The 10,997-nt window shown below is 34.0% G+C and overlaps 1 protein-coding gene and 1 long non-coding RNA gene across 2 annotated transcripts; both read right to left on the reverse strand.

Annotated features, from left to right (window-relative positions):
* Positions 1-1,257: 1,257 nt before the first annotated feature.
* Positions 1,258-7,289, reverse strand: LOC126655697 (putative potassium transporter 12). Its single transcript, XM_050349950.2, has 9 exons — positions 6,812-7,289; positions 5,720-5,948; positions 5,366-5,614; positions 4,885-4,935; positions 4,470-4,730; positions 3,494-3,546; positions 3,293-3,407; positions 2,941-3,195; positions 1,258-2,534 (listed from the first exon to the last, which is right to left on the reverse strand). Exons 1-9 carry the CDS (start codon positions 7,076-7,078, stop codon positions 1,483-1,485), a joined length of 2,532 nt encoding a protein of 843 aa, XP_050205907.1. The 5' UTR covers positions 7,079-7,289; the 3' UTR covers positions 1,258-1,482.
* A 909-nt stretch (positions 7,290-8,198) lies between these two features.
* Positions 8,199-10,494, reverse strand: LOC130014873 (uncharacterized). Its single transcript, XR_008789557.1, has 2 exons — positions 10,246-10,494; positions 8,199-8,477 (listed from the first exon to the last, which is right to left on the reverse strand). It is a non-coding gene; the product is annotated as an uncharacterized LOC130014873 (long non-coding RNA).
* Between the last annotated feature and the right edge of the window lie 503 nt (positions 10,495-10,997).

The following is a 10,997-nucleotide window of genomic DNA, read 5'->3' on the forward strand; positions in this document are numbered from 1 at the left end:
ATTCAATGTCTTACCATTAGGGGTGAGCAAACGATTAGAACTCGACTGATTTAACTAAAATTAAATTAAACAAATTATTTGATTTTTTAAACTGAACTGATCAACTTAATCAAGATTTTAAATATATAAAATTAAACTGACAGAATTAATCGATTAATAATGTTAAATCGATAAAAATAGGCTTAATTACTTAAAAACCACCCACCTTGAACTTTTTTTCGTTTATACCCTGACCTAGAAAAAAATTCATTTATATCCTGACGTTTGTATTTATGTTTCATCTCTATCCCGAGGCACTAAATTAACCTATTTTCATTAAAAAAAAGTTTAAAATAGTCCTTTATTTAGAGAAAAATTCATTTCTAATTAAACTCTAATTAGCTTAGGTTAAAAATGAAGAACTATTTTAAACTTTTTTCTAAATGAAAAGAGGTTAATTTAGTGCTTCAGGTAGAGGTGAAACATAAATACATACGTAAGGGTATAGATGAATTTTTTTCCTAGGTCAGGATATAAACGAAAAAAAAGTTCAAGGTGAGTGGTTTGTAAGTAATTAAACCATAAAAATATAAAGAATAATTATAAAAAATAACTAAAGAAATAAAAAATATCTCCTTAATCTGATTAACAAATTTTTAGAAACTCTTAATCGTAACTTAACCGAACCAATCAAATAAACAAAAAGAAAATAAATGTAACTACATTTAACCGATAGAACTAACTAAATTTTTTGAACTAAAATAGATCGGTTAATTTGATTTAACCGAATTTTCGCTCACACGACCTAGCTTAATGAAGTTTCGGTAAAAATTCCCCAACGTGCTGATAATTTATGAAATGATTGTTCTAAGGATAAGAAAGCGAAATGGCATTGCCCTTTTCTTTCACTTGGCATTTGCTTTGCAAGAATCAGACAACAAAAAAATGGCCCAGCGCCAACCTGTAACCAGTTTCCCAACCACAAGTTTTGAAATAAACTCGAGAAATGTCTAAGAACGAAAAATTCTTACGTAAACTCGGTCTATCACATAATACATAAACTCGGTCTACCACGTAAGCCATAGACAGACTATTATAATATGATTTAGATAATTACAAAAATTCACACATTTAATGACGTGTGTCTCCGTCCACGGCTGATGTGGCGGATAGAGTTTATGCAAGTGTCCTTTTCATCATCACTATATATATCAGCACAAAAAGATGATTGCAGAAGCTGTATAATATTACACCTAACAGTGTTTAACCTGCTCAAAATTTGGATTAAATTTCTGTTTAACTTTATAAAGATAGTTGCCTTGATGTTTTTCTTGATTTTCACTTGCATTTCTGAATTGTTCTGAGAAAATGGACAACATATTTGAAGAAATCCATCAAATGTTCAATGATATCTGGTTTTTCCCCCTAAAATTTGATTAGTAACAATGTCATCGTAAAGGCGGCAAAAGGTGGCCATTAACAATGCTGAGATGAATAAACTAACTAGACCATATAAGTCATCCCAACTTCCAGGATATTCATATGAGGTACTCGCAGAGTGGCGGCGCCGCCTCTGCAATTCCTCCTCAGGAATGCATAGAGGTAGTTAATTACCAGTTTCTTAAGGAAAATCGAGTTTTTCCTTGCTCTCACATCCCCATCAGCAAGTAAATAAGTAAAACCCGAATCTTTCGCTTCCCTAATAGCTGCAAGCTCGTACTCTACACTCGGATCTTCGTCCACTCCCAAGCCGCCGGAAGATAATACTAAGGAAGCTTCTTCTGAAGTAGAAGTCCCTTGTTCTGTCAATTTCTGATCGTGCATCAATGGAATCCTTAGTTCCTCATTTCCGTCGCCAAATTGGACTCCAGAATCCCTTGATTTTACGGAGACGCTATCCAAGTCAAACTCGTTCAATGTGCTCTCTAAGGCAAGATCTTGCGCCTCTCTTCGTAAAAACTTCTCGAGGCTTTCAACCAAAAGTTCCTCGAATGCGTGGTGATCTTCCTTCCTTACATCTTTGTAGCCGTATCTAGCAATGCAGCGGAACATATGGTAGTCTTTCGGACAAACTCTTCGGAAAAGGAATCTTTCCTCCTGTGGGACCACCGGGACAGGGACGTACTTGATGCAAACAAATATTATGGTGGACTGGATAGCTGGAAGGCTGAGTAGGAACTGTCCGAAGATTGAGGGAACGCCTTGGACAAGTTCGTTGTATTGCAATCCGATTCCAGGAACTCTAACAGTCCCCAGGGTAGAGCCAAGCTCAAGCATGAAGTCCATGGAAATTTTCTCCCTTAATTCACTCCGGTATTTCAACACGCTTCCATAGTTCCAAATATACATAACACAAAGAAAACAACTAGCAAATACGAGTGGAAGCCATCCGCCTTCCAAGAGCTTCGATAGAACTGCTGATAAATATATGAGTTCTATCGACCCAAAAATGAGCGGAAAACATAAAGCAAGAAAAAGATTTGTCTGCCAGATCAAAAGCATTACTAGTGTCACTAAGGTAGTGCTCACAAGCATCACGACGACCTCAGCTATGCCTGAAAGATCAACGTAAACTGTATTAGGAATCGAAGTTATATGAGTACAAAAAAGCATTAGCAACACAATTAATCTCAATCAGTAAAGTAAAATACACCAAAAGGTCTTTTTTTTCCGGGGAAAAAAAACAGAAAAAAGAATTGGGGTCTGTGAGGAAGGAGGCATGGATAGAAAGAAAAAGTAATTGACAAACAGGTATCAGATCAGGCGCAGCTATCAAGCAATGAAGACATGCTTATACAGCGGCAGTACCACACAAACATAATGTCATATGTGATAAAATAAGGATTAATAAACCAACGGAATGACTGGTATGGTTTACAGCTCTGTTAAGTTTTTCATGTATGATTCTGAATACATAAAAAGAATGCTATGCAAGGGGGATGAAGGAAGAATATACTTAACCATATGCATTGGCAATATCGGTGGTGCTCCGGAAGATCGAAACCACAAATATGCACATAATCATTAAAAAATAATTGATTACAGGAATGTAAATTTGCCCCATCAGCTTCCTTGACGTGTGAATTATTTTAAGCCTTGGGAAGCATTCCAGAGCCATAGATTGCTTAACACATGAAAATGTGGCAGAAATCATTGCTTGGCTGGCAATCATGGCAGCGAGGGTAGCTATGACAAATACAGGCCAGAACAGATCCCCTGTATTTTGATAAGATTCGGGAGTTAGAACCATAATTTTGCGACAGATTAGAGAGAGAATGAAATGAAATTAGCAAGTACTGTGATGAAAGCTCACCAGGCACAGAAGAATAGAATATTGTGCCTGAAGAATGAGGGTATTTCATTAAATATGAAGCCTGGCCCATATATCCTAGGAGAAGACAGGGAAATACTACAAAAGAGAACGCAATCTGCAGAAGCATTGGGAACGCGTACGATAAATCCAACTGCAAATTCTTCAATAAAGAAAAAAAATGAAGTTATAAATTAAACAAACCTGTATGGATTTGACTGTGAAATGTCCTAGATCAGCAAACATAGCTTCAGCTCCTGCAGTGACCAATAAACAGAATAACCTTCTTTAATTGGATGGAAATGAACGAAGAAATACAAAATGGTTGGATATCAAATTTCATATAACAGGTATTAATTTTTAAATTGTAAATGCAACTTTAGTATTTAAGTTATCTAATTCATGACTAGCCACTTAAGTTCTTCAAATCAATCCCAATGGAATGAGAAACAATATGCTAAAAAGACAGAAAAAAACTGCAAATATTCACCATCTAGCAGTAAATGAGCCAAAAAAATTCACCAATAATCTATTAGTGAACCATTTCTCCACGAAAGTTTGCCGAGGAACCAGAAAGTCAAAAACGGAGGAATTTAAAAGAATACCAATCTCAAGTGATCAATCTTTTACCCAGGAGAAAAAAATATCTATGCCCAACTCTACCTTGTTTTAGAATGAACAGCAGGCCAGTTTCCTGCTCAAAGCGGACCAGTTGGTGGGACCTTTTTAGTCGGAAGGAGTTTTCTTGATGCTCCCTTTGTCCCATAAATATAGGGTAACTTTTCTTTTTTGTCTATCCGAAAATATTGTCCACTTTCTTTTTAAATCTATCATATAGGTCCATTATTTTGCTATGAAGAGAGTAATAATTTGGGTGGCCAAACAGTACAATTGTTGGTATTACTAACAGAAGGTAAATTTTTCAGATGAATGTTCAAATAATTGTTTGATGCACCAAACCAAAATGTATGGCATGGCCATTGGCCATTCCAAGATATAGTAACACAAATATTGAGTTACCACCATAATGAAGGTTCCTTAGAATATGATGTGTATACTCATACCGAGGGGGATAGTTTAAGAACAAAAATATGAAAAGACGTGTTATGAGGCAGAGGATGATGAAGATCTAAGTACAGAAAATCTACCTGTAGTGGTCATGGTTTAAGCGAAGAATTACCTGTAATACACAGAACACAACCACCAAGAGCTGACCATGCAGCAGTTCCGTTCTTCTTGAAGAAGTAATAGATATAAGCTGGATTGAGCGCTCTCAAAACGCTAATATCATGCGTTACTAGATTGTAAAACCCGATAGATGCCAAAGAGAAGAACCACAAAGCAAGTACAGGAGCAAACAGGAAACTCACTTTCCCAGTCCCAAACTGTTGTATGCTAAACAAAAGCACTAAGAGTATGATTGAGACAACAACCAGTTCCACTGAAACAAAAACAAAACAGATTATTAGGTTTTTTTACTGCAGCATTGCATGGGATAATCCTTTGCATAAATGCAAGTATTCATAATATCTTTTCATGAAATTTCTTCAGTCAAATGAATATGAAAGAGTCCAATAAAAAAGAAAGGTACCTACTTGTGCCAAATCCAGGTATTTGACCCTGTAGACCACTCACAGCAGACATCACTGCAACATAAAGTGGTCATATTGAAACATCAGCTTCATCTCAGTGACTTAGTATTTATGCTATTTCGTAAGTATATCAGAATAACTATATCTAGCCATAATGAAATACAAAAGATGAAGTTGCATAAATCATCCAGTGCACGTATTAAGTACCGCACTCAAAATGGCGCCTCTTAACATCCTTGTAAGCTTATATTGAAGGAGGTTGAATATTCGACCTTTCAAGATTTTCATTGAAAAATATGGATGAAGTTGCAGATACCTTTTCCCCAACTTTATACCTTAATAATTCTCGAGTTGTGATGGTGAATAGCTGGTCAAACTTAGCAAGTTGAGGGACCACATATTATTGTGATGATGACACAAAAAAAATTTGGCTGCAGTCAGCTATTATCAGTTATCAATATCACGGCCATTACGCGATATTTACCTGACATAGCTGGCGTTAGAATGCCATCTCCAATAACCATGGAAGTTCCCATCAGAACCAACAGCAAGAGAATTGTTTTCAAGTATGATCTCCTCTCCAAAGCATCTTTTATGTTTAAAGCCCGTTCTAACTCTGGAGTGGGCAACTTGAGCCTAAAACTTGAAATCTGTTCATCAGCTGGTTGACGATTTGGCACCATGCTAACCTTTGCATATCTGCATATCAGCGAGTACAAAGCAAATGTTCCTCCTACAATCAGAATCACTAGGTGTTAAAAAAGCTGTGGATCCGTGAAAAATGAAAACATCAACAATTTAAAAAACAAAATATAAACTCAAGAACTTGAACTCTTACCTTCCCCATTATCATTTGCTTTAAGCACTACAAAAACATATTTTGCTAAAGGAATTACAGCAATTGTGTACATAACAAGTGAAAGCGCCCCCAAGACATCAACTTCTGACTCGATGGAAACCTTACTGAAGACATCGGCAAAAACATACAAAGGGCTTGTGCCTAGATCACCATACACAACTCCCAGTGTTTGAAATGCCAATGCAAGAGTGCTCCAAGTGGAGATATCCTGGTGTCATAAGGTAATACCATTAGCAATAGAACAATGCAGATTCTTCGACACAAAGAATTTATGTCATTGTAGTTCTGTAGAACTTCTTCAACTGCATCTTCAATATCAGCAATATCAACTCATCTTAACAAGCATGTTAACTAAAGCAAGACAGATATATTCCCTAAAGTAATGCACTAAAATAAAAGTAAGACAAGTAAAAGATGGTTTAATCATCATATCTCACCTTTTCGAAAATTTTCATTTATGACCTCACCTTTCAAAATCTTCACTTTTAGACTGTTACTTAATTTTCAGTTTCAATTATAGCCATTTGTATAAATTGAAGAGGAAAAATGCTTCAAGCACACCCTTCATATTGCATCATATTTGAAACTTTTTTATGATAGAAATACAAATTGAAATAATATGAAGCAATATAAAAGACATAGTTTAACTTGTTACCGCTCTAACTTGAACAAATGGCTACAGCCGAAACTTAAAATTGAGAATTGGACTAAAATTGAGGACTGGGTTCCGGAGGGGCTCACTCAAAACCGTTTTAAATGGTGGGGAGATAAACGAAAAAGTCGAAAAGGTGATATTTTTAGATGCCTTAAAAGTTTAACTGTACATCAAAAATTATCTTACTTTTAGGTTGTAATTTTGTTCTACTTCCATTATATATATACACAATCTTCAACTAAACTCTAATCTTTCTTCTGTAGACACAATATCCTAAACAGTTTAAGCAATTATCAACAGTATAATAACAGATCCTATAAATTTCACAAAATTCAAGCTCAACATTAACAACAAAAACACAAACTTTACAACAAAAAGAACACTAATTACCAATCACAACTAAAAAAAGATAACACCTTTGAGCTATGGCCATGAGCCCCAGCAATCTCCATGGCTTCAACATCAAAAGAATTAACTCTCTTGGGTTTCTTCAAAAGCCTCCTCCTTAAAGATCCATACCCATCTCTTTTATCACTCTCTTCAAACAAAGAACATGGTGGTGACTCTGAATCCACTTCACTCCCATCCACCCACCTACCACCCTCACCACCACCACCACCACCGCTGCTGGTGGTGCTACCAAGCAGTTTTACACTGCTCTCTTCAATCTGGTCACTTTCCATCTCTTGAATTTGCCTGAGATCTTGTGTCAAAGAGACAATCTTTTTGGCTATTGGTTCATTTTAAATCCCATAATCTTTTGAGATCCTCAAGAACTTACGTGTACAACTTAGTGTAATAATCTACACTGGTTTGGTCAATTATTTTGCTGATATGGTACGTCTGGGGCAAAACATGTGAGGCAAAGGACAAAAATATTTAATAATATCAAAATCAATCATTAAAAACAAGAAATAATTTTTAACAGTTGATGGAATTTTATTTTTATTTTTTGATTAGCCAGCCTGTCTTTAATCTATGCCCATGAAATGGAAAATAATTATTGCTTCAATGGTGGTTTTGTTTTACTCACTTGAATTATCAATGGAGTGTAAATTAACGAAGAGAAAAAAATGGAGAAAATGATGCAGGGTAACAACTCAAATATAGAGTTGTTCAATAAAGAATTAGTTTTATTAGTGAAAATGAGCTTGAAACAATGGAAATGGCACTACTTGTAGAAATGTAAGAAAATGTTTATATATTACTCTTATAATGTTTTAAATTTAAATTTAATAGTGTATGACAATAAGACTTGTATATATTAAAGTAGTTAGTAACGGATGACATTTAAAATAATAGTAAAAAAATGGGCAATATTTAAAAGAATTAAATTTATTTTCTTATATGTCATGTGTTACCTTATTTGCATGGGTTAAAGTTTATTGGCGCAAACTAATTTTGTATTTTATTGGATCTTTTAATTTTTTTTGTTCTATTAACCTCTCAACTGCAACTTTTTTGCCGAACTGACCTTTTTCGTCCAGCGTGGTAAAAGCGCGTGTTTTCAATTTGAAGCGCGTGAAGGGTAATTAAAACATATAAATTGTCTATTTAACCTCTGAACTACACTATTTTGTTCTTTTGACCCCTGAACTTATTTTATTTTCCTACTTGTCACGACCTGAAATCTCGGGCCGAAACCGGCGCTAGGGAATGGGAGTGGTAGCTCCGAAACCCGTAGCAAGCCTAAATTTCACTATAAATTTTTCGCGTTTTAAAAACATTATATGAGTTATAAAACTGTTTTCAGGAAAACTGGCAATATAACATCTGAAACAGAGCAGCACCGCCTGTAACAAGTATCACAAACCACCCTGTAACAAATATAACGACATCATGATACACAAACACGGTATCAGTGATACCCGATAAACCATTTAATTAAACAACTACTACACAATAACCGTAAGTAATATACAAATAGTAGTAGTTACAAAATCAGAGTTTGTATAGCAAAACCATACCACTAAACTACTAGACTACTGCGGCTCTAGAAGTGAACAACGTTTTCTTTATATTACAGTATACTGACTTCCGGAAGAAGGAATGGAAGTCTGATCGCGCCAAAATACTATTTACCTGAAATGGGTGAAAAAACAACGGGTCAGTAAAAACTGAGTGAGTTCGCATAGTTACTAATGAACATTAAATAAAGTAAATCGCATGATAAATAATTTATGCAATGCAGCCAAATACAATATCCAAATGAAACCCTAAACCTCGATACATAAATATTCCAATAAACCTCAATCAAAATCCAAAGAAGTCTGGACCGTGAACTTTGTACCGTCATCACAGACTTTCGCTTATTACTTTACAGTATCTGGGCCGTGAGCTTTGTACCATCGCCTCAGATATGTATCGGGATCTGGGTCGTGAACTATGTATCGTCGCCTCAAATTTTCCCTTTAAGTTTAGGCCGTGAGCTATGTACCGTCGCCTTAGATAAATAATCATTACTTATTTCTACTACGATCACTACTTGTGCGCACTCAGTCCTATTGCCGCTCAATAGGAAAGCATGTTCCATCGGATCTATATCGGTTTTAAATATTGAATGCAATGCGATTAAAAAAATATTCAAAATTTAAACAACATTGCATTAATATTCAAAAGTAAAAATGCAAACTCACAGTCAACCGCTTTCCAAAAATATAACTCTTTATGACTTTTAGTTTTGCTGACGTTCGAATCTCGAGGCTCTCGAGCTCGTTGGATCTAAAATATAAATTAAATGTCAAAATTTAAACGATTCAACGATATCCTAACTCTAGAATTGACTCTAATCACAAATCACAATTGCATTATAAAATTCTAAAAATATTGAAATTTGAACTTTTATAACGACTTATTGGCTCGAATTCAATAATTTAAATTAAATTTAGACTTTTAAATTAAGAAGTCATTTTCTAAAAAAAACTTTCTTGAGTTATATTTTAATATTATTTTTCCTTAATAATAATTTAAAATGAGATTTAATTATTTTTAAACCCGTTTCTTCTTTTTTTTTAATTTATTTTCCAAATAAGATTTTGAAAAAACTTAACTAATTTTCAAGTTTCAAACTCATTTTTTTAACGGTATAAAAAATTATCATATATATTTATTTAGCACGTACCTTAAATTATCCATTAAACTTATACTTTGAAAATTAATTCTTATTCTTAAATTTCAAGTTAAAACCTTTTTGTTTTTGCATTTAGACTTATAAACATCACATTAATATACAAATAATCTCAGTTTTAAAATCATCCTCTTATATATATATATATATATATATTCTTATATATTTTAATTCCGCCTCGTGAAATCGAACACACCGGCCTGCATGCCGGTGTGCCTGGCACGACTGCCGTGCTCTGTGTTAGCACAACCTGCTGTGCTTTAGCACAGCCTCGCTGTGCATTATGCACAACAGTGGTTGTGCTTGGCACAGCCCCGCTGTGCTTATGCACGGTAGTGGCTGTGCTTTGCACAGCCGCACTCCGGTATCGGAGAGCGATTCCGACACCCGTAACGTCCAAAATTCCACAACTAAATTCAATTAACAACGTAAATTCATTGATCGATAAACTAACCTAAAGTCTTTAGCACAATTTACTTTCTCATTTAACAACTAAAGATCACAGTACAAAATTTCAAAATCTCAATACTTAATTCAATCAAAATTCAGTTTTAACCTTTATAATCATCAATTATGTTAGCCAAAATCAAGAATTTAACAAAACCACAACCAATTATTCAAACACCGAATTACTAAAATTAACCCTAAGTTATATATAATTTTAATTAACAAAAACTTATCACTATTACAACTAAAAAACAACAATTAAGCCACTAATCTTACATAATCTTCAAGTTCTTCAAAAATTAATGGCTGAATCTCTACAAACGGTCCGTCGTCTACTTTCACCGATCGAAGATTTGAAGCTTCTCGCTTGAAGATTGACGAGTGAGGATGAGTAATTCATAGTTTTTAGGCGATTCGATGAAGATTTGAAGCTTCAGTATGTAGTGATAAGTGTAGGGTTTTTATCTCTATTTTGTTTTTGTTTTCAAAGAGGAAAATGAAGAATTAGAGGAACAGAAGGTCGAAAGAAAGAATCTGGACTTGTTGGGCTTGGTCCACGTGAAATGGGTTCTTAATCCTTCATTTTCATTTTTTTTCTTTATAAATTGATTAAGGCTCATAATAATACTTAATTCCACTAATAAATCAAATAACTATAAATTCAATTTAACTCACACATTTATTTATTTATCACACCTAATACCAAATTAATTTATTATATATATTTTTATTTTATTTTGAAATTATAACTCCGATAAATTTAATATTATTTTAAATTCAATACTCTAACTTCAATAAATTTAATAAATTATCCGAATTATTATTATTATTATTATTACTACTATTATTTTAGTCCAAATTTATATTTAAACTTCATAATATCCCTTACGAATATCACGATACGTGGCAAAACCGACAATTGAAAATACGGGGTATTACACTACTGCACCTTCAAACTTTTAATTTTTACCCATTTAACCTTCTTAGAAATACAATTATTTATTTTTCAACCATTTTATGTCTAACAT

The sequence above is a fragment of the Mercurialis annua genome, linkage group LG7, assembly GCF_937616625.2.
Source record: "Mercurialis annua linkage group LG7, ddMerAnnu1.2, whole genome shotgun sequence".
In the NCBI taxonomy this organism is placed as follows: Eukaryota; Viridiplantae; Streptophyta; class Magnoliopsida; order Malpighiales; family Euphorbiaceae; genus Mercurialis; species Mercurialis annua.

What these genes read in the sequence shown, in the direction of transcription:
- LOC126655697 (XM_050349950.2), bottom strand. Translation starts at nt 7,078, where the DNA reads ATGGAAAGTGACCAGATTGAAGAGAGCAGTGTAAAACTGCTTGGTAGC. An exon ending in CTCATGGCCATAGCTCAAAG is followed by an intron (nt 5,949 to 6,811) that starts GTGTTATCTTTT and finishes TTATGACACCAG; the next exon opens with GATATCTCCACTTGGAGCAC. An exon ending in CGATATTGCCAATGCATATG is followed by an intron (nt 2,535 to 2,940) that starts GTTAAGTATATT and finishes TTGATCTTTCAG; the next exon opens with GCATAGCTGAGGTCGTCGTG.